This window comes from Botryllus schlosseri, chromosome 2 (assembly GCF_051294905.1).
Source record: "Botryllus schlosseri isolate E-star chromosome 2, Bs_hap1, whole genome shotgun sequence".
In the NCBI taxonomy this organism is placed as follows: domain Eukaryota; kingdom Metazoa; phylum Chordata; class Ascidiacea; order Stolidobranchia; family Styelidae; genus Botryllus; species Botryllus schlosseri.
Genome location: NC_137237.1, coordinates 28,119,690 through 28,144,214, shown reverse-complemented (window position 1 = coordinate 28,144,214; position 24,525 = coordinate 28,119,690). Strand labels below are relative to the sequence as shown.

The following is a 24,525-nucleotide window of genomic DNA, read 5'->3' as shown; positions in this document are numbered from 1 at the left end:
AAATACTTCCATCAATTAATCCAACAGCAAATGTCGAGAATGTTCATAGGCCACAATATAACAACCCGACAGCGATGCTATGGTTTCACTCTAATCACCCTTAGGAACCAAGTCGCTGACATTGACATCCACTTCCACAGCGGCACAATGTGCTCACTGAGGTTAGAGCTTTGGTAAAAATATGGACCAAAAAGTAATTCTTCACATAAGCTCAAACATCAATGCGAAACTGTTATGCGCAGGTTACATGGAGAATAGAATAGTCATAGAATATATTATCACGTTTATAGGCTTGGTAATAAGGTGTTCAAGTGAAAAACAAGAGCATGGATTTTGATGTAACATTTTAGAATCATTTGACTAATCCGGCCCGCAAGCGACCTGAAGGTTTGAATCCGGCCGGCGACACAAGTTGAGTTTGACACCCCTGCTATATATTAACAATACGCACGTACGATAATTTTGTTATATATTGGAGCGAGTTTCTGGTAGTGAAGAGTGAAGACAAGACATGCTAAATGTGATTCTCTTTTTATGGATTGTCGTGTTAAATGTGTAGACTAGCTCAATGCTCTTCAACCTTTTTCGTCGTGGTACACCCTTTTAACGTTTTCTCAAAACTCGTACACCTATGAAACAGATTCCGTATAGTAAGCCTAATCTACGGGTGTTCAACCTTTGCAATTCACGGACATATTTCGATTACATTTATAGCATATAGGGCCGCATTACAGCGGAGAGTCGCCATGACCCATCTGGACGACAAATGCTCATGCTAAATTGGCTAATGGGAACTTCGCACCGCATAGAGCCCTTGTGGTGTGCTTTGGCATCGACTTCAGATATACCTTTCGTATAAAAGTTTCCAATTGTAGAAGCAGAACACCCCGCATGCTTACTATTGTGTACCAAATTCGCGAGTACAAATATTCGGAAAAGTAATTGGGAACCACTTTCCAGTCGCGCCGAGCGCGAAAATTTTTTCAATCTCGTTCATGAATTTCGTCGATAATATTGGTAGTTTCACATATATATTACTGTCAAATATTTATCCATTCTCAGCCCATGCGATCAGATTAACCTGCAAAACTGATATAGAGGTGATATCTTTGAAAATTTTGGACACAAAATCAGTGATGATGCACTTCCGGTTTATTATTAACCAGTATGTTGCACGATGTTATTTCTAGACCTACCATCATGATGCAGGATTGTCGGTGTAGTCAAAATTTATTGGAATCGCCCAAACGTAACAGAAAAACCTTCATTCGGGAGACGCACACGATTCTAACTTGGTATTTCTTTATGTGGTGCATTATTATCCTCTGCGGTTCGCATTTGTACGGTGGGTTCAGATTGCAAGGACACTATTATAATAAAAAACGAAAATCCAAGTTACCCTGAATCGTGAGCGGCATAAAGAAAATTTTTAAGTTGAATTAAAATCTGGCAGATATTACGTAACCACTTCCTTGATTCAAATTGAACATTGACGGCCACTATAATTTGATTTTGTGTGTGCGGTTGCATAATTATTGTTTTACAGCTGCGCGTGGCTGGATGTCCACAGGTTGACCAAATCGAAATAAATATGAGCAAGGCTGCAACAGTGCAACGTATAGGAAATGCTAAATAGTAATTGGGGCTCGAGGTTACCTGACCCCGATCTAACACAGAGATTTTCATATCGACCCACGAGACTCCCTGGCTGCGCCTATACGCGATTATGTGTAGTGCGCTATTTATAAGTATCTCGCAGAAATTACAAATTCAAAATGACTGAGCTATCGTGGCGGGTTAGTCTAGAATCACTATGGACAGATATCGCAAGCTGAACACATGCTAAATCCACCCTGTTCTACCACAAAAGGAACCAATAGAAGCATCTGCTTATGACATCAGAAGATGAATGTAATTTGCAACTTGCATACAGTTGATATGAACAAAATGTTCTGAAGCGTAAACGTACCTATTTACTGTGATAGCTAGTCATTGGTCCATTTTAATGCGGATCTGGTGCACCCCAGTACACCCCATCCAAGAGGTACACCGTTTTAAAATTTTGGTACAACCTGGGGTGTACGATACACCCGGTTGAAGAGCCCTGTACTAGCTATTATACCGGCTAACGTAAAAACTGAAATCCTAATCCAATCCCGGTCAGACAAAATTTCACAAATCCGGTTTTCCAAATCCTAATCCATGCTCATCTCTGGCATGAATCTGAAGCAGAATGGATATTCGCTAGACTTCACAGATTTCGTCCGGACCCGGAGTCGTAGGTTTGGAATATCGTACGGTCGGATTCGATCACAGTCAGCCTATGATATGGCCCACGGGATTATCACAGGATTATTAGTGAACCACATTGATATTGACATTCCATTCAGTTTCAACGATAAATAACAATCAGCTTTCTTGGACCCACTATAGATAACTAACCTACGGTAGGTTAGATATCTATAGACCTACGTCCTACATGAGTTTGTGTGCAGTATTTTCAAGTGGTCGCAGTATATGGATCAGAGTCATGCTCAAATCTAAATTTCGTTTCTGAGCCCGAATCGGATTTGGAGACCCTCTTTAGGCAGATGGATCGGAATTAGAATGGGAAATTTACCGCTCTGCTCTACCCCATACTGCAATGTACATTTATACATCAATATGGTCGTATCGGTGTACTGGTGCTGGTGTAATCCGAAACTAACCAAAGCATGTGCATACTGCACGATGGTGACGGATGACATAATAACGAGTATAGCTATATCTCATAACGCGTTGAAAGTAGCTTACATAAATATTTTATAGGGCTATGAATGCTTCAACATTTTTACAGCCTCTTCGTTAATTGGGCACAATATGAACAATTGAACATGATGACAACGCAACCATAATTCCCTTCTTACTAACTCGCTTGTAAATACACAAGCCGCCATTGTTCGCGTGGAGTCGGCACAAGCAATCCGGTAAATCTCGTAAAGATTCAATAATATTTGAATCGAGCACATACGCATCGCACGAGAGCGGCTACCTCGCGATTGCGACATTAAATCTTTATTTGAGTACAAAACATACACTGTTTATAACTTAAGCACGATAAACAAAGGCGCGGCATGGAAAGTGGGCCAACAGCGATGCTACGCGCGATCGTTCCTAGTTAGGAAGTTCGCTTGTTATTTTACGTTAAAAGGTTGATTAGGGGCATCTTTTGAACTAATAATATTCTATTAGTGAGCTGAATGGATGTAAACATGCATTTGTCAGGGACACGGATAACATGTTCGCAATCGTAATCACTGAGGAAAGATGAAGATCATTTGTGGTCTTTATTGCAGAATTCAGGACAGACTGTGTCAAAAGGAACTGTAATACCGAAGGCTACAAAGGCCCAGCAATGAGCATACTTCGACCCTAATAAGATACGAGAACGCATGCAGATTGGACGCTTAAATTTCTGGATTAGTTGGTAGTATACTTCGCAGCTATTTTCATGGTTTTGAAGACTTACAATTATACAGACCGATTTATGATTGTTCGTGTTCATTGCTCGCGCACAAATACAATTGCATTGAACCACAAATATTATCACCTTGGCAAATTCGTCTTCAATTTCAGCGTACAGGGGGAGCGGAAATCAAAGACGTAGTTTTGTATTTTACCTTCATGACTTTACTGTCACATGTAGCTATTTGGCCAGTAATGTAAGCGTGCAAACAGTTTGGGTAGACTTCATAAGAGTTATTTATACATAGATTAGGAAAACTGCTGATAGCAGAGTCTGTGCCAATATTGGTTTTACGAAATGAGAATTGTAGATAGTGATGGCTATAAGTAGCGAACACCATAATCACTGTACGACACTCTCAGAGAAAAGATTTATATGTAATCACATCCAAAAGGTGGCACACAAAAAGAGAACCTTTACCTCGGAATTCAGAAATCCCGTTCTAGGTTGTCGATCGAATATTTCACCGGGCGATATCCTGCGAAAATGGGCCGTACTGGACGCAGGTCACGAATCACACTGATATCGTCGTGATGTAAATGACCACCGTAACGGAAACACAGTGTACACAAAAAATAACGCAAGAACTAAACGCAACCAAGCTCTGATATACAAAGCCGATAGCAGGTGATTTGAACCAGTCTGGTGATAACAATAATTAACAGTTGATCGTTGGGTTTATTACTTCCGGCGTTGTGACCATGTGCATAATTGGACACGAAGGTAATGAAATTCGTAAGCATTTGTATAGCTTACCTTAATGGGAATGGTTATATATTGTACAGGCTATAGTTCCAATCATTAATATGTGCGGAAGAATCGCCGATCGATTAGAAATCAAAACAAATCCGATGCGACGTCACACTAAGCGTTGGAAAGCTTTGTTTATGTCACGAGTCCTTTTTGACGAAACGCCTCAAATCAACCAAAGCAAATTTATCTGTATTCAATGCGTAGTTCTGGAATCCCCTGCTGCGAGCAAATTACCGAGAAATGGCTTTTATTTTTGGAGGCTAGAGTTTATCTGACTTCGAGTCAACAAAAACGATTATACGTGGGAAATTATGTTTTGTGACATGAGTTGTTACAAAACGTTCTTCCGGACAGGAGACTATATCTGAAGGAATTTGCAGACAGCGAATCATTCAAATTTTATATGTGGACTAATAGCCAATCAGTGGAACACACGCGTAACTTGGGCTAACCATACAACTAGGCCGCAGAAATTTGTGAGACCAGGACCCAGAAAACGTATACAAGGGACTGTTCATTGACATTGACTCTACAAGGTAACCAATGCCGACTTTGCGACCGGCCAAAATGTGCATGGCCTTGCGTCCCCATGATTTCGGAAATATTGACTTCAATTTGGTTCGTTACTCACGATATATTCTCGTTGCCGGATTTGCATGCCCAAATCATGTTATTGCTTTGATAGTATACAAATGAAATCGGGCTATACTTGTTTCAGTGACTAGCACGAGTGATATGTGCTTGTGATAACTCTAGTTCATTAAAATGTATGTGGCGCATTGACGCTATAGGAAATCTCATGTGAGAATCTGAATCCATTGCAACACAAGTCCGAATACGCTCATATCAAATCCATATTTATATCCAATCTTTGCTTATGGCTCACCTCTGATATCAATACATTTCTGTTTTAGTATCTTAGCGATTCACAATAAATTGCTAGTGATCTAATTTGACCTGAAATGAAATCTTACATGCTGTGATAATGCGAGTGTTCGTGACATTCGGTAACACATACCGCTGGGCCGTAGACGTCCCGCCGGAGGCGACGGTACAAACTGTTAAGGATATCATCAGTAAGAAGACTTTCTTTGATACCCATGATAACAAGAGGGAAGAGAAATTTTTGAACCTCGTATACGGCGGTGAGTGATATAAAAATTGTAAGCGTAGATGGAGATGGTGATCTCATAGTCCCCAATATGTTTTGGACACAAACGTGTGGTGTTACGAGATTCAAATTAACTAGACACGAATTCGAAACTTACGATAACAAGTATACTATTCCAAATATAATAGCAGAGCTCGGAGATTCCCTAATGCGTCGACAATTAACATTATGTCTCCGTGATCGATGCTCGCAGTGCTGAAGAGTAGGGGTTACAATGATAATTTCTGGAGCATTGAGTCGCTAACATCATGACGAAATATAGGAAAATATGTTCGGCAGTGGACAAAACAAAGTATTACATAATGTTACCGAAATCCTTTGGTGGACTACCGCTGTTATCACAAACTATCCCGGCAAGATTCAAAGGATGATGTCCACGATGCTCAGTTTCTCTGTTCGTGATACCGCTATGGTACGTCTGGAATCTTGCTTACCTTCCAATGAACAATTTACAGGTGCATCGCTCCACGGTGAATGGATACTGCAAGACATCAGCATAAACTCTGGGGCAACACTGGCATGCGAGATCAAAGTAATTAAGAAGCCATCACTGAAAGTATTCTTAGGATACTCTGGCGACATCCTTGAGATCATGGAGGAAATCCATCCATCAACGGTAAGTATCAGAGATCGACGGCATATTGAATTACATAAAACAACTGGATAATATGGTCAGTGATATCCAGAGGTGGTCAGTAACGAAGTACTTCTACTTTTTCGAAGTACTCAAGTAGTTTTCCTCTACTTCTGGTACTTACTCAAGTAGTTAGAATCATCGCTACTTCTACTTCATAATATTTAGTTATCTGCTTCCTTACTTTCGCTATTTTTCAGTTTGTCAAGTAGAAGTAGTGTAACCCTCCATTTAGAAAGATAAACTGGGGAATTCTCGGGCTGTTTTCACGGAGTTCCAACTTTCAATTTTAAGAAAATTTAAGTCCCAGAATTTCCGTCTTGCTCCACATCAAGTAGATCTAGAGTTACAAATATGTTTTCACGAAAGTGAATATTATTTGGGTTGCAGGTTGCATTGCACAACATAGTCGCCCATATGACATATTTCGTCACAGTACATATGGCCCATCATAACGTTTGAAACTACCGTTTCGCAATTTAGCATTTACCCATCATATCGTAATCTAGCAGCCCATGGCGTGTCCTAATCTGGAAAGTGGGCTCTGACTTTTTGAGCGTTCAGTTCTTTTGTCTGGATAACATATGTGTTTAAGTTAAAAAGCAAGTGTAGCATTGCCGTCTCTTTTCATAAAATACAATTGCACTATATGGCATTTTTACGTTACGCCATATTTTTTATCATCGTATACGAATCGTGGAAAGTGTTAACATCGCATCCGTACAACTTCTCCGTATTGCTCTTTGACCAACCAAAAAGACCGTAATATGCGTGAGGGAACATGCCATGACTTTTTCTAAAACGGGATGTTTGAGTAAACAAAATATTAGTGTCTCATTTCCATAGCAAAACTATCATTTTCATCTCATGATTCAATCGAATGCTCATGCTGTCGGAAATTTATACCTTCTGGGATGCATCAATATGCATTGTACAAGAAGCTCTCTGCATCTTCCGCATAGCTCAATTTGCAGCTTTTGAAAGTCCATGCGAACGTATTATGACCGTTTTCACAACTGCTTACTTGCTTGAGTAGATTTAAAGCCAGCAAATTCTACTTCTACTTCAAGCAGTTTTAGGTTGCTTATGAAAGAAGTACTTCTACTTCTACTTGAGTAGCTTTCTTGACTACTTTGACCACCTCTGGTGATATCTTGCAAAAGACGTGATTACTCTTTCCAAATCGTAGCAGCAATATAAGTGCTGCCGCTAAATTAAGGCTATAGTGTGATAATAAAACTCATTTTATAATATGAACTTACGGATGCCAGTGATTGGCACGAGAAAATGCACTGCGACCTCGCTTCGCATACATTTTAATTATTACGTCCCCAATCTTTCGGTGCTATAATTTAACCGTGACACGATCTCAATATCCTCATAACTGCAGCTCCTTTTTCTATTTTCTTCTTGAATGACCGCTCTTATCTAAAGACACCTACCGCATCTTGACTGCATTATGCCGGTGCGCGATCGCTAACAATGTGTCATAACTAGAGCGATTTTTTTTGACATGTCAAAATTTGTCAAAATTTTGTCAAAATTGTAGCGTTAGCGTTAGCGTTAGCGTTAGCAAAATTTGTCAAAATTGTTTGAACAGTCAAAAAAATATTTGACCTCTGCATTTCGTTTGTATCGTATATTTTGCACTGTAGGTGAACTTATCATTTGATATTTTACAGCTTAGGAGCTTACTTTATAGGCCTACCGTTGTAGACGGTCCATTGTCTGCTCCTTATGAATCATAATGGGTCAGATGAAACAAATAGGTTGACATGGTGTTATGGTCAACGTGCAACAATATGCTAACTGAAGCAAGATTGCTTGGTCATTGCATGGTTCTTATATCAAGAAGCGCATGATGGAAAATTGTGATGTAAATCGTATATTCGGAATGAAGCAACACCGTGTGTCACCAGCAGTGTACGCACAACTTCAGTGTTGTCGGCCTACAACTGCTGCTGTCGAACGATCTTTCTCCATTCTTGGCAAGCTACTTAGTACGGACAGGCACTTTCTACTCGAGAATGTAGGAAAGTATCTTTCGCTGTACCACAACAAATCTTAATGATTTCTACCATAATACGTGATGTAACTACTGGAATTCTTCATGGGGCCAGATTTCAGTAAAATAGTAGTTTTTTTCATGTAAAAATTTGTCAGTTTTTAAGCCAAAAACGTGTTTTCAGGCCAAACTACTGCGTAAGCACAGACAGTTCCAACCAGAAATGAAGATAAGCAGTACAATTTTAACATTATGTGCGAAAACATCTAATTTGCATACGTTAGGTCAAAATTTGATCAAAATGCAGTTTTTTCAGGTCAAAATCTTGCGTTTTTTAGGTCAAAAAAAATCGCCCTAGTCATAACCATGTAATAAATCTCTGTTCATGCTGATTAAACCGCATTGATTTTCTTTGCGCAAGTGAATTCGCAAATTAAACTGCAATTTTGTTTCATGCACTTTGTTCATCGTTATATTTGCTGACCGGCACGACGCTATACTTTAGTTACGTGCTCATTCTATTTTAAAAATTATTAGTCTTTTAGCTAGGGTTGCATTTAAAACAAAAATCAATTTAAAACAAGCATGTTTAAAACATGGCCCTAATTTAAAACATGTTTTTTTTATTGTTTTTTATGTTTTTGGTAAAGTCATGACGTCACGAATATTCAATTGTGACGTCCTAGTGGGTTGACATTGACAATTGAAAAAATAGGGTAAATAAAGCTCCTTTGACGAAATATATGTACTATTGCTGTTGAACCGACTATTTTGAGTGTTCCAACCGTCCCATATCGATATACGTCGGCCACATTGGGTGGTTATTGTCCGTAGGCTCATGCAACATGTTTTTTGTAAAGTTTTTGCTCAATGATTGCATAATTTTACAACTTAAAAAAGCACAATTTTTTTTTGAAGAGGCCTTTTTTTAAAACACTGTTTATAACATGTATTAAACAAAGTGTTTCAAAACACCGTTTGTTTTAAATGGAACCCTACTTTTAGCAGTTCCCAAAATGCAGATCGCAGATAACAATTTTGGATTTGATGTTGACTTACCCACCAAGTTCAACCGAATGTGAGCTCGATTACAATATACCCATAGGTTAGCTTCCTCGTTGGGTAGATTTTCGGATCCTAGATATGCATGCCATCATATCGGTGATTACCTCCAAATTTTCCGTTTAATAACCACCACCAACAACAACAACCACAGGCTTCCATCGGTCACATTCGTTCTCTCGTATCAACGAAAACTGGTCTGCCGGTTTCGGTATTCCGGTTGTGCCAAATCAGCCCACCCCTTCAAAAGTTACCGAAAATATACAACGACATCACTGTGGACAAGTTCAAGGAATTGTACGATTGTAAAACAATGGGAGACTACGGCTTGGAGCTCGGATCCCTCGTGAAGCTTGAAATATGGGATGGATGGAAAGAATTCATAAATGCGTCTTTAAAAGGTTGGGATGATATGTATGTAGTGAGAACGGAGCGAGAATATTAATATAGAATTCAATGAATGAAAACAGCCCTGTTTATACCTTCAAATTATTGAGAACAAATTATATTGGTCTTTCTATACAAATACTTTTAGTCTAATAAGTATTTTCATCTAGATTCCCATAAAGAGCGAATGGAACTACTCATCAGCTGATAAAAATCGCCTAACCTACTACACACTATATATACTGTGCTGGGAGATTGGTACACATTGGTTTTAGTATCTAACAATCTTGTCCTTGACTCCCGACTATGGCGAAACAATGTTTTGAACAGAAGATACTAAATAATAATACCTAGGATTGAGAATGATATTTTGGGTTACCCTACAAACTCTAGCTAAGCAGTCAGTGATTTAAAATAGTCTACAATCGCACCAATGTCGCTTCGTAAGTAGTTACCACCAGGGCTTTGGAGCCGGAGCCCGGAGCCGGAGCCCCGCAGCCGTGCATTTTTACCGGAGCTGGAGCCGGAGCCGGAGCTCTACATGAAATTCAGCCGGAGCCAGAGCCGGAGCTGGAGCCAGTTATTTGAGGGGTGGCTCCGGCTCCGACGTATTTCATAAGATACTATTATATATGCAACAACCATATCTGCTGAGTTCACATAATTAAACAGCGGGCCCTCGCGAAATTAAGAATCTTTTCCTCTTTGGCGCTTCCTTTTCCGACTAACCATGTTCCTGGGGATTTAGCAGCAGAGCAGTCATATGTTCAATTTTCATACGTTAGTGCCGAACCTCGGTATGCGAAATATGTCTGTGTATATTGTGGGTATTCGGCATACCCGCAATTTCATCATCAGCACAACCTTGTTGGCCATTTGTATACGGTTCGAAAATAATGATCACTATGTATTACGCGAAATGGGAGAGAGGATAAAAACGTGATTTCGTTGCACATGTCGATATGACGAGCACGAGCCGAGAAATTCCATCTCATCGTTGCTATGAATTGGATGAGCAAATACTCGTTCTTATCGTGATGGTTCTTTATTCGGGCTGCGAAATAGGACAGTGTTATTGAGTATGCAATTATGCATGCTAATTGGAATTCATTACTGCGCATCATTGTCATTCACTCCAGTAAGGATTTTCGAGTGTAAATAGGGGATGGCAAAAGAGTAGCCCAAAACCCCATGGTATTTTATGTTGGAGACAAATTACTGATTTGAATCGCGATTTCCAATTTGTAATCATCTGTTTCGTAGACTTGTAAATGTGTAATGTGCATACTGCATAGTGCATATAGTTTAAATCGTTATGGGCATGGCGCAATGTGCGTGGCACAGTGTTTAATTCGATTATTCGATTCGTTTCAATGGGAAAATATTATATTCTGATAAACTTGATCGACACCGGATGGACTGGTAGCGAGTGCACCAAGATCGAACGTCAAACCATTGGCTATTTGGTACAAATCGAATTTCTATTGATCACGTCGTTATATCCGCCCTTATTGCTCTTACTAAAGTTACAGTTGAATAATAATCGCACATTTATAGATTGAATTGAGCTGCATTACTTTATGTTAACGAGTACAGTGCCAGTGTGAGTAAAGTGCGTTCTGGTGCAACTATGATGTTATCGACCATTGACTAAGTATTCATTATGTCGTCACAAGCCGGCACGGCGGCACCTATGTCTTCGTTACTGCATCCGATGTTACTGACGCCTGACAGACTCTAGATTACTATAGATAACTAACCTACGGGTAAATTAGTAATCTATATAGACCAGGGATGGCCAACCTTTTCGGCTAAAGGGCCACATGAAATTGACGAACGAGTGCGTTGCCCACTAGCCGCGCCAGGCGCGTAAAATTTTCAAAGTTAATATTATTATTACTTGGGTATATTGTGGGTCGACTGTATACCACCCGCTGGGCTCAGTTTGCAAGGACAGGACTATTCGGCATCTGGACATATCGATATCGAAGATTTCCGCTAATATACGACAATCATTTTGTGCCCCCATTTCATCGTCGACGATCTTTCTGTGAGGGCAAACGCGAATATAATATAGCTTAACTCAATCGGCTAAATCTGGAATTTTTTCAGGTGGGGGTAGGCTACAGAGAAAGAAATCGTGTGACAATTAAACACACGAAGCGTGAAGAAAAATTTTACTACTTTTTTAGTTTATTGTAATGTACGACGATTTACTAAAAAATGTGACTTGCTAGACCCTGGATCTGTCAATGTGTCTGAACTGAAATTTTAGTCATCAACATCCCTAGTGTCGCGACCATACTAATTATATTTTTGGTTGGCCTTGCAAGTTCGCAATCTGAGCAATTCAATCTCGATAATATAATAGAATTTCGACAATATAATAGGAAATTAGCTCGCGGGCTACTCAAAACCTTCTCGCGGGCTACATATGGCCTGCAGGCCGCGGGTTGCCCAATGCCCACCCCTGATATAGACAGACACCTTCGATAGTTTTCAGAGCCGGAGCCGGAGCCGGAACCGGAGCAGTGGTGATAATGCGGCTCCGGAGCTGGAGCCGGAGCTAATGTATGATAGAAGAAAGCTCCGGAGCCGGAGCTGATGCTATGCAAATTTACGGCTGCTCCAAAGCCCTGGTTACCACAGCATTAGCCATATTTAGGGTCTGTTGGATATACATGAATCGTCGAAGGTCTAACACTAAGCACTGTAATGAAAAAAATACCAAACGCTATTGACCAGAAATTGAGGAAAGAATGATTTCACAGGCAACTTATTAGTTGGAACTACTTCAAGTGGAAGTATAAAGTAAGCTGAAAGGTGCGACAGTAACGAGCTTGGTATTGCATATTCTGACGCCTATCTCCCAGATATCTATAGCACAGCATAGCAATATTGTAACTGCTGGTTTCGCATTACTCCGAGCTGGGCTATCCGATTTGAATCAATTTCTCTCCCAGGTCACGAAAAGATCGTAGGCTCCTATCTGTCGCGAGACCGGGAGGAACGAAAGTATCAGCGAAGAGTCGCGCTGCACATAGCGGCACATTTCGATTACCCTGGACTCGCACAGAACATGCTGCGATACGGAGCCAGACCGGATCAACCGGTCGGAACCCACCCGACCAGAGAATGGTGCAGCGGTAGCGATCACGAGGAATCGAAAAAGTGTCCGGTGCACGAAGCGTGTGAAAAAGGCAACGTTACGGCACTGCGGATTATGATGAAGTCGAATATTCTGTCATTCGGCGTCAGAGATGGAAAGGGGAGGCTGCCGTGGAATGTAAGACATTGCTACGCAATCTTATAATTTGCAGAGGGTCAAAGTCCTCAGTCTTGGTATATGAGTAGATAAATGCCGTCAATCTCTACTCAATTACCGATAAGTAGTAACTAGTAAGTAACAATTTCCAAGGTATATCGTAACCACACGTGGTCAAGGTTATCAGCGTTGCTACCCAAGTAAAGGTAGTAGTAAGGACATAATTTCCACTCAATTGCTAGCGGAAGTAGCAATTTCCAAGACGTGACAAAGCTACTTCACGTGTAGGTAGAAAAGGAAAGATCCGAAAGTACTCAAGTGAATAGTTTCTAAAAGTATATTTGGTCCAGAGTTCACATACTTTCATCAGTTAATCAGCTCTGGCCATGCATTAGAAATTACAGGATGCATCTTCGCGACTAACGCAAAATGAGGCTGGCTACAAATGTAAAATTGCTAGTCCAAAGTGGAAATGTTCATTGAAATTGTCCATGTAAATCAGAGATGTGTGATTTAGTATCTTCGTATTAAATTCATGTTCCAAATTTGAGATCCTCATCCAGTTCAAGTCCAGAATTCATTTCGTAGGATGTTCAAATCCAAGTCCATATCCGTTAATAACTGGATTTTTTTTAGAAAGCGCATAAAAATTATCAATTTAGAAATTCCATATGCAACTTAAATCATTCGTAAATAAAAATCCGCCCCTCATTGTCTTCAAATCTAAATAGAAATCCCTACTCAAGGTTCATTTCTCATCCCCGAAGTGAATAAACCTTGTCAGAACCGGACGCTGGGGTTGTTCAAAATTGATCGACTTTCAAAGCGACATTGTTTGCAGTCAGTTTCCTGCTCTTTATGCCTTGAAAACGTACTCTAGCTACTTTTTTCTGTAGTGCATCAATCTGCATTTTAAGCTGCAAATATCTGATATAAATTGAGTGCCGCGAGTTTACTGAGAGTAAGAAATGTAATATGTACCTGGGATTGTGTAGGTGTTGAAATGTCTCATTATAGAAAATATTTTGACTTCGGGATATCATCTCCAAATTGCGCGTGTTTTAGAATTTCTCGAACTTACCTAAGAAACTATTTAGTTGTAAATGTACCATCCGCTCACACATCTACATTATAAACACTAATTTCGCTCTTTCAGATCGTAGTGGAACATTTTCACAAAGACTGCTTCGAATACCTTCTCGCGCGGCAGTGGGCGAGAAGGAGCGGAAAAGACCCGGACATATCATTCCCGATTTTGATCTACTGCCGCATAATACAGTGGTATAACAGAGCCAGAGGCCGCGTCCTTATTCTTCACGGATCCACGAAATCGACCCTTCGCAGTAGACTCATAAGGGAAGGCGGACTCGTCGGTACAACAGTTGCCGTTGACGGCCTAAGCAACAAGCGCATGTCCTCCGTTTCGCTCGCGGAAATGCCGAGGCCGACATTGCATCCGAGTCGAATGCTACCAGCGTTGGCCAAAGCCCGCCGTAGATTCAAGAGAGAACATTCGGCCACTTATAATTCTAACAGACGGCGAAGCGTGACTTCACGACGGAGTTCGAGAGTGTCGTTCCAGAGGGCGGGATCCATAGCGGAGTCCGACAGGTCATCGATTTTTGATAGTCCGGAATTGGCGAAGTACGCGGTCAGAAGTCAACTGTTCGATACATCCCTGAATCAGGATGACTGCGGTAGCGTTGCCGGGTCGTATTGGGGTGAGATGATGTTTTTTAGGGTCATTTGCAACTAGCTACACTTGTGATAACTTTCAATAGTACATGCGCCACGCTTTGCGGCGAAGGGGGTCGAAGGAGTCAGCGTTGATACCCATGTAGCAGTAAAAGTATAAATCCGTTAATTTTCACCAATTTACAAGTAGAAGCAGCGATGTCCAAGGCGTTTCACAAGCAGAGGTGGTCAAAGTAGTCAAGAAAGCTACTCAAGTAGAAGTAGAAGTAGCGACGTAAAAATCTACTCAAGTACGAGTAGAAGTAATTCTTCCATAATCTACCTAAAACTACTTGAAGTAGGAGAAGAATTGACTGACTTAAAATCTACTCAAGTAAGTAAGTACTTTTGAAAACAGTCTTAATTCGTTCACATGCATTACAGTCCATGGACTGTCAAAAGCTGCAGACTGAGCTATGCGGAAGGTGCAGAGAACTTGATTCGCATTGATGCATCCTAGGAGGTATCAATTTTCGACAGGATAAGCATTCTTTCGTATCATGGGATGCAAATTATAGTAATAATATGAAAATGCGATACTAACCTTTTGTTTACTAGAAGACCCGTTTTACAGAATATCATGGCATGGCGCCCTACCCCATATTAAAAGGCCCCAAGTTTAGGCGAAGAGCAATACGAAGAAGTTGGATCGGATACGGTTTCAACACTTTAGCGCGAATAGTATACGTTAATAACAAAAATAGTGGATCGTAAAATTCATATTTAGTGTATCTATATTTTCGGAAAATAGAAGCATTACTACACTTGCTTTTATGCTTCAACATGTATGTTCTGCAGACAAAAGAACTGAAAGGAATTAGAACTCAAAGTATGATACTCGGAATTGAAAGTGAAATACAAATTCCATTTCTAAAAAGCGGAAAATATATTTCATGTCGTTTGTCCATAAAGCTTCAAAGGTGATCTGCTAAAACAGGTGAAACGTTGAAAAAGGCCGGGTTTTCCAGATTAGCAGGACACGTCATGGGTTGCTAGATTACGTTATGATAGGTAATTGCCAGATTGCGAATCGGCAGTTTCAAACGTTATGGTGGGCCATATTTACTGTGATGAAATATTAGATATGGGCGACAATGCGGTGTGAACGGAACCAAGCAATCTGGTTCCTAAATTATATTCATTGATACTTTCGGGAAAACGTATTTGTCACTCCATAACTACTGTGCGCGAAGCGCAACAAAATTTATGGGCTTTACTTTACTTTTATGAATATTATATGTTGGTACTCCGTGAAAACAGCCCTGAAGTTCCTCAGACTATCTTTCGTATTGGGGTATTAAACTACTTCTACGTGACAAACTGAAAATAGCGAAAAGTAGGTAAGTAGATCACAAAATATTACGAAGTAGAAGTAGAAGTAGAGAAAAACAGATCTACTTGAGTAAGTACCAGAAGTAGCGGAAAACTACTTGAGTACTTCCAAAAAGTAGAAGTACTTCGTTACTGGCCACCTCTGGTCACAAGTACTTTAACTGGAACCAAAATTGAAGGTATGAAGTAGGTGACAAAAGTAGACTCCGTTGAGGTACGCATAGTTTGATCGCTTAATCGGCGGCGGCCTAAATAGTGGGTGTATCTTTGTCACTTAATGTCACTACAAAGTGGTGCAAATGTCGAAAACAGATTCCAATACCGTGAGACAGGACTGTTTAGCCCAGTGGTTCTCAACCTTTTCCACCTCGCGGAGCGGTAAAAGTTCAAAAAATATTTGCGGACTGGAGGACTTTCAAAAATTGAAATCAACCAAAAATGTAACGTGTACAACCGTTTTTGCAAGCATATGGTACTAGAGAGCGAAGTTTTGATGGTTTTGATTGTACCTAATTACGTTCATGATGGTATCCATATGATTTTATGGCAGTGATTCTGCTGAGTCGAGGTAAAATTACCTTGCCCAGATAGACGTGCTACCGCCGAGAGTTGTATTCAGTCTTTCCCGCCGAAGGCCGTGGATTTAACCGACCACACTAACTCGAATAATATTCCTTTCTTCGACAATAGCGAGATAAGAAGTGTGACGCAGTCAAGCCAAGCAACTTGTCGTGCTAACTTGCTCATTGCCCAGTACTACCAGACGTGGGTTACTTTGGGTACTACGAATACAATGCACTGCACCAAACACCTGGCAACAGCCACACCCAGCCATTCATGAAATCAGAGCCAAAAGAGCACTTCGTCAGTCCCCCTAAAAAAAGAGAAAAAAAGTTGACCCTGGGTCACCCATAGGGTTATAAACCCAATTTCTGTGGGGGTCGTCCCTCAAGGCACGACAGTTGAATGGATGTTTCTACCAGTACGTGTGAGCACATTCATCCTACTCAGTGTAGGCAGAGAGTTTATGTCACCTAATTGCAACGAGCGCGATAATTTCCTATCATTCGTGAAAGAATCGGTCACGGTCAATGATATTAGTAATTGCATATATTGCTATAAATTTTAAATCCTTTAAGAATTCTCGGATTTTTTGTTAGAGCTGAGTGACGTGTCGTCTGGGAAAATTTAGGCATGTAATCATTAGTAATTAAACATATTCGGGCGGGTATGTTGGTATAATTACTTGGTTGCATATTAATATTTCGTGACCTACTGTCTGTTATATAGTGATTAGACATTGAAAGCGCCCAAGCGCTCCAAATTAAAAGACTTACACGATTCCAAATTGCTATTTCTTCACTGACAAATAATTTTTCTCTTTGATATGGTATTTGTTCTGTGGGGTACAGGACAGCGAGATTCGGCGCCAGCCATTTAGGCACCGATGGACGATTAGACATATATATCGAAGTTATGGCCACGGTTTTCTCGATGCCGAACACTAGGAGACCCATGTAAGCCTAAACTTCACTATTTGTTGGTGCGTCTTGGCACGGTAATGGCTGACGCCCAACTGCCTATTTCTAAAAATCATGCGTATTTCTTAGGGGAAGGGAACCCGATTATGAAGACATATTATGATAGTAAATCGCGCAAAGCGCGCAAAAATTTAAACAAAAAGTGCTATGAAGTTTAAAAATTACTCTATAATATATGTTCATTCGCGAAGTAATTTTTGACCCCTTCAAGCTCGGCCCGCTCTAATTGGGGCGCTTGGGGTGCGACAGTTACGGTCCTGCACAAAATCAATTAATTGAAAACGAATGATCGCACAAACTGCGCGGCTTACTGAATCAGCTTGTGCTGGTCGCTTTTTCGCTTGCACATGGATATCTAGACTTCCTGTGTCTAGATATCCCTGGCTTGCATGTCGTCAAATGACATGGCTTGAACTTCAAGTCAAATGGAACATGTTTCAAGACCTAATGCTACATCACGAAGTTCTGAATTATAGTTTAAAATTTGATACTTTACTTATTTTATCAATTGACAAGCCTTCAACATATTGAATCAAGAAATATACCTGGCGGACCGGCAGGAAAGTCGTCGCGGACCGGCACCGGTCCGGGGACCGCCGGTTGAGAACCACTGGTTTAACCGATCACTCCCGTACGCAACTCAGACACGGTTATACGCAGCGGTTTATTAACCTATACATGAGCGGATTTTGTGAATCTAAATACCCTGCTGGTTTTGAGTTTACATCGAGTCGATATCCACATCCCGTTATGGCTCAAGTTTTATATCAAAGTCATCTCGCAGTAAAATCGTCAAATATTAGGAAGTTTCATGTCCAAATTAGAAGGAAAAATAGTTTTGACTGTAGTGTCGTGAATCCAAGTCATGTCACAAAATTCGAATCCGTTATTTTTAAATCCCAATCCATGCTCAGTTCTGGTACATACGCTATGTAGACAATCAGGCGTAGTAGGCCAAGGACGGGTATAAATTGAGACTTGAGAAAAAGGGATATCGATTAGATTCAGATTAACTGGGCATTAAATTAGATATAAAATTGGATATGAAATGCTTGACAATTTTGAAGTTTCGTGTGCAACGTTTTAATTAATTTGAGTCATTATTGAGCAAGGAATTCAATAGGGATATGATTTGAAACGATATCACAATTTGAACATGAGCTCAAAACTGTAATCCGTGTCTGAATTCCTGCTTACTAGAGAATTAATTAAATATAAATTTTGAAGTGATGGCGCATATACTATATAAATACGTGTGTACAATACGCACTCATTCAGGAGACAGGCACTTTGAGCTCCTGGGCTCCTGGCAGGGCTTTGGATCCGGAGCAAGGAGCCGGAGCCCAGAGCCGTGTATTTTCAGCGAAGCCGGAGCTGGAGCCAGAGCTCTATAAGTAAAATTCTGATGGAGCCGGAGCCGGAGCTGGAGCCGGTAGTTTTAAAAGTATCTCCGGCTCCGAGGTATTTTATAAGATGCTATGCTAATACTTTGGGCTGAATTCACAAAGTTTTACGGTAATCGTTCAAAAAAATTAAGAATTGCTGCCTCGTTGGCGCCACCCTTTGTTAACTAAGCATGTTCAAATTGTTCATTGGCTACATAACGCGCCAAACCTGGGTATGCGAGATATGCCGTGCATTACTGTATTCTGAGACGTGGTTATTCATCATACCCGTAATTTCGTCATCAGCACAACACTGGTGGCCAATAGAGCGGTTCGAAAAATATTGGTCACAATGTATTTCACAAAATGGAATTGGTGCTTTGTGAGCCGATACGCGTGCCACAGTGGTACAGGAGAGTTTCTTAGGTGGTACGCGAAGAGTCCTGTGAGTAATGTCGCACCTCAGAATGAATCGCTAGCGTCCGCATAAGAAACAGAGTTGCAATTATCTCGATAAATTGCGCTTTCCTGCTATCCATTGGTGTTGCGGTATAGTAGCCTACTAACAGGAATAACCAACAAACACCGGTATAGTCAGGTGAAATAAGTAATTCAGGTGGTACGACCTGTAGTGAAAAACAAGTTAGTGGTACGCCGTGTAATAAAAAAAATAGTGGTACGCGATAGTGAAAATTTAGAGAAACACTGAATTAAATGAAGCGACGCCAGAGGATAAACGTGACCTTGCTGCACGTGTACATATCGATTTGAAGGCGCGCACTCAGAGATATCGTATGCCGGCCACCTCTGAATTAGGCGAGCGAATGCCCGTTCTTTGGTGATAGCTTTTTAATCATACGGCGAAATTCAACAGTGTGTTATTGTGTGTGCCTGCGAATTGGAATTCAATCGTGCGCATGATCCCAAATTGTTGTAAGGATCTGCCAACGTAAATTGAGAAACGCATCCCAGAACGCCGTTATAGTCCGTGAACAATTTTCGCGATGGAGCTAGTCAATTCGATGCCCGAACCCCATGGACATGGTGCTGGGTATAATAGAGAGGATTTAGTGATTGAATGCGCGATTTCCCTTATGTAATGGTCTGTTTTGTGCATTTATTTTTGTCTGCTTGAAACAGTCGCATTCCTGAATTGTTACACAATGAGCGTGTATTGTTTATTTCGTTATTGACGTGTTGCACTGCACATCAGATTATCAGTGGTAGGCCTACATAATTCTTTTGAAAGAAAACTTTCTATATTCCAGTTAACTTGATCGACACCGGACCGACTGGTAACGAGCGCATCGATTTCGAATTCAAATCATAGGGTATTTGGTAGAAAGCGAGTTTCTACTGATATGGTCGCGACATGCGCTCATGTTGCGCTTGCTGCAGTTAAACTTGAGCAATCCCTCAATTTCAAAATTACAGTCAACTGTAATCCGATGATTCCGAGATTAACACTCCAATGTGATGCCGCTAATAAGAATACTCTTCACTGAACAGAGTTCATGTCTACTCTGACTAAACCAATGATAAAATTCCAATTCAGGAGGTAAAAGGGAGGAGTTCCCAATCATATCAAGAACCAATATCGACTCCGTAACCATAGCAACGAAGACTGACCGAAAACTCAAAAGCCGACTAGTACCTCTTCAACAAACTTCCGAATCAGTGATGATAAACGGCGAAAAGGTCAAAGGCATTCCGCTGTCGATAGACAGCGTCAGGGAATACCCGAAGCCGTATTGTTACTGGGGAGATTCCGACAACCACGTGGAAAACACCCTATCCCGGTTCGAATCCTACAGAGGAACATCGTCCAGGGACAACGCCATCAAGTGCCTCACTCTGACAGGCACTTTCGTGAAAACACCTTGGTTGAAACGGGCTACTATGGCGGCGCGCTTAGCAAAGCGAGGAGTTATTAAGAACACTGCGATGGTTATATAGCCTGCAACGTCCTGTATGTATGAATACGATCCACACTGCACTTATTAGTAATAGCCTACGTATTGCAATCACCTTATTTTCACGAATATATACTCTAGCAAAGTCCGTTGTAATAACGCAAGAAATATGCACCGTAGAATTGATATCCCAGTATAATACAGTGACATTTTAAGTATCATATATGCGAAAGGTAGGTGAATTAATAAACTCAGTTAATATAGATTAGTGGTTCTTAACCTAGACTCCAGCGCCCCCCAAGGGGCGCTGGCGATTTTGAAGGGGGCGGAAACGCTCAGGGGGCGATATGGGGGGCGCTGGGCTCAGGGGGGAGATAAGGGGGGCGCTGATGAAATATCGCTTCGCAGTAGATGATGTGGTAGTAGGACATATCCTTAACGAGTATTCCACACGAACATTCAACAAACCATGTCAAATCCCGAAATTTTTGGTCGCGCTAGGGAGAGAGAGAGAGAGAGATATGATATTCTTTTTCGCCTGCACCATCGAGATGCTTTGACGACGGAGTTGCGATACGGCCCCATGAGGTCATCTAGTCTGCGCCCCCGTTTTTTTTCTCCTCCATGCTATCCGTGATTGCTGAGCGCATAGCAGGATAGCTGCGGATACCAATTTTCGAGTCTCTGGTATGACCCGGCCGGGGATCGAACCCACGACCTACCGCTCGAGAAGCCGGACGCATAACCATTACACTATCTCGCTCGGTTAGGCGACGATGTTTGCTACATATGTTTTCATAAATGTAGTGTGGTATTATAATTCATATAAAACGAATTGCGCGTACTTTTAGAACGCCAATTTCCCGTTATTTAAAACACTGCCGTCACGCTTGCTAGGGTTATCTTCAACAAAATGTTTCGAATTAGGTATTATATCACGCGGCGCACAGCGTGTGAAAATCGAAGAAGGGGGCACTGTATATCACTTTTGATTGCGGTTGAGAGCCCCTTGTACATAAAATAAGTTTTGAAGCTTTGTGCACGAACTGAATAACTAAATATACTTGTATTTGAGAGCTACAAAATTAAATCGTTAGAATATTTCTTCGTCGTATCATAAAGGATGAATGATACTATCTCGTGCTGTGGTTCACAACCTCACATGAACGTTATATAATATGAGTTTCTCTGTTTGGAATACATTCATGATGAAATAAATAACTGGGTACAGTACTAAATTCAATGTGAGCAGATATATGCATCCCATTCTCAGTTGACTTACTTATAGTTACACAAAGCACTAAGAGAAAATCCAATACCATTAATTTCTCCGCATTGCCAATCGCCGATGTGAATTCGGGAGGGTCCGAACCACAGGGTATGAAACCGTACCCGATTGTTGTTATAACAACCTTGATTTGACCCTGAATATACCACACACTATTAATATATGGTTTAATATAGTCGAATGGTCCTCGAGCGCGATTGAATATTTCCAATACCAAAGTCCCAAAAATACCGACTGAACTTTGACCTCTTATCAAGACCGAAACTGCGTTAAACCCAAACCCCCAATCGGTTAGCTCGAAGGGTGCCCTAAGTTAGTTCGGTGAATGAACATAAATTAAACATCATGTTATGACGACTTCCCCACGGAAGAATACGCATAATCATAGAAAATAGAAATAGGCATTTCAGCGTCGGCCATTACCACGCCACAATGCACGAAGAGATATGAAGTTCCGATGAATATGGCACTCCGAGAAGTGTGTCAAAAAGATGGTCAGCGAGAAAACTTCAGCCGAAGAGGATTGCCATTATGTTGAGCGTAAACTCCGATGTATATAATTCTAACCGTCCGTAGGTGATTAAATCGCTCGTGCCGAATTATCATGACGTCGCAATTTGCACCCCACAGGACAAATAACATCCATCACAAAAATCATTTGCCAGTGACGAAATACCAATTTTGAAAATGTGCTTACTTTAGTTTAATACGTTTATATGTTTCAATATCTTTTGACTATATAGCGGACACGAGGTAACAAAATAACATGTAACGATTTAATTGTACCAACGGGCACGCCCGAATATGTTAAATTATTAATTACGTAGCCTTCATTTTCCAATACAACAGCTCACTCAGCGCTACTGGCAAATCTGACTGTGTGAGCTGAGAAGATAAAAAGTTTATAGTGACTTATATATGCAATTACAACCTATTTCATTCATGCATCATGAAAAAATTCAGCTCCTACGGTGACCAGGCCACATAAACTTTGCTGACCATCGAAATCACGCGACCGGGTTCTTTGAGGCGAAGCCCTCACGAGTTGGGTTTATCACGCTATGGGTGCCCAAGACAATCGTTTTTTAGGAGGGCTGACGAAGTGTTGTTACGGCCCTCCTCCTCTCCCATTGTCTTTATTACAGTCCATACAATATGAGGTGGGGGGCGCTGTAGCACGATAATTTTTGAAAGGAGGCGCTGGAGGAAAAAAGGTTAAGAACCACTGATATAGATAAAGACAGAGAGAAACTGAAGAAGAGAGAGAGAGAGAGAGAGAGAATATATACAGATACTCACGAATGAAACAAAAAGGTAAATAGCATAAAAAAGAGACAACCTATGAAGACAAAGAAACATGTTTGACCACAAAGTTATGTTCTGCACTGTGAACCTTCTTCATGTCCAATTATAGATACAATAATATACAATTCGCACGTCATTATAACATCTTTGGTTGAAATTCCTTGCATTTCACGTTCGGGCCACTCTATTCACTGCACCAGCAGCATGAAAAATCAACACTGAACGAGCATACACCATGGCAATCTCAAGTCGTTTACATGCTTTGATTCAAAAGTCTTCTCGAGATATCCAGTTTTCTTTTGTGAATATTTAATGACTCTCTGCTGGGAGCTTGACTTGCAATCACACATCATCAAGAGCGAAATACGCTACATGTAGGTAGTCAGCGAATGATGCTCATTCAACCAATCAATGAAATTGATATAAAGAATACAATGCTGTAAAAATCTAGCAGGCGTACGGGATCCTTCTTGAATTGGTATGTTTATTGTATCGTAAAACCAAATCCATGCGATTGGGATGTTGCCCACTGTATATCTCAGGAGTGGGCAAACTACTGCCCGCGGGCCGCATGCGGCCCGCAACTTCGTTCTGTGCGGCCCACGAGAGTCTGAAGAAACGTATCAACAATATTGATGAAATAGTACTAAAAATCGGATTAATGAAGGGACTTGATTAATATTTTTCTTAGTATATTTCACCATGATAATTCTAAGGCAGTGGTTCTCAAACTGGGGGCGTGAAAGCATCTGAAGGGGAGCGCGAAGCTGAGCTCAACTGAAATTTTTTTCGCTCTCCGCGCGATTTACATCCAATTCATAGTTATTGCTCTGTATTTAGGCTGAATTTCATATTTAGAAATCTCTCATCCACAGTCGTAACCTTCCATGCCATCGAACTATCCATTCGGTTTGCTAGCATCCTTGTTTCGTTTTGTGATATGACGGTAAGGATGGCGCGAGATCTTTCACCATCATAAGAGTGGGGGGTGTCTTAAAAAGTTTGAGAACCGCTGTTCTAAGGTAAATATTTTCGTATTTTTTATGTTTAATTTATGGCGCGACAGCCCGATTTCAACAAGGCCTACGCAGTTTCAAATGTTTCAACTGCTAAACATCACAATAATCCTGAACGAGATTGACATAATTCGGATCACGAGTGTGATTTCAGATTGGCCACTCCAGTTTTATTTTATTTCAGTGATGTGCTTATAAAACACGATTCGCGCGTGTCTTAGGTAGATTA

General features: G+C 40.8%; 1 protein-coding gene across 1 annotated transcript; it reads left to right on the top strand.

Annotated features, from left to right (window-relative positions):
* The first annotated feature begins 5,146 nt into the window (after window positions 1–5,146).
* LOC145434354 (protein ANKUB1-like) lies at window positions 5,147–20,832 on the top strand. The gene is made up of 6 exons (XM_080311718.1): window positions 5,147–5,403; window positions 5,885–6,045; window positions 9,285–9,531; window positions 12,481–12,803; window positions 13,939–14,503; window positions 20,330–20,832. The coding sequence occupies exons 1-6, from the start codon at window positions 5,244–5,246 to the stop codon at window positions 20,728–20,730; spliced, it is 1,857 nt and encodes a 618-aa protein (XP_080167844.1). The 5' UTR covers window positions 5,147–5,243; the 3' UTR covers window positions 20,731–20,832.
* Window positions 20,833–24,525: the final 3,693 nt, after the last annotated feature.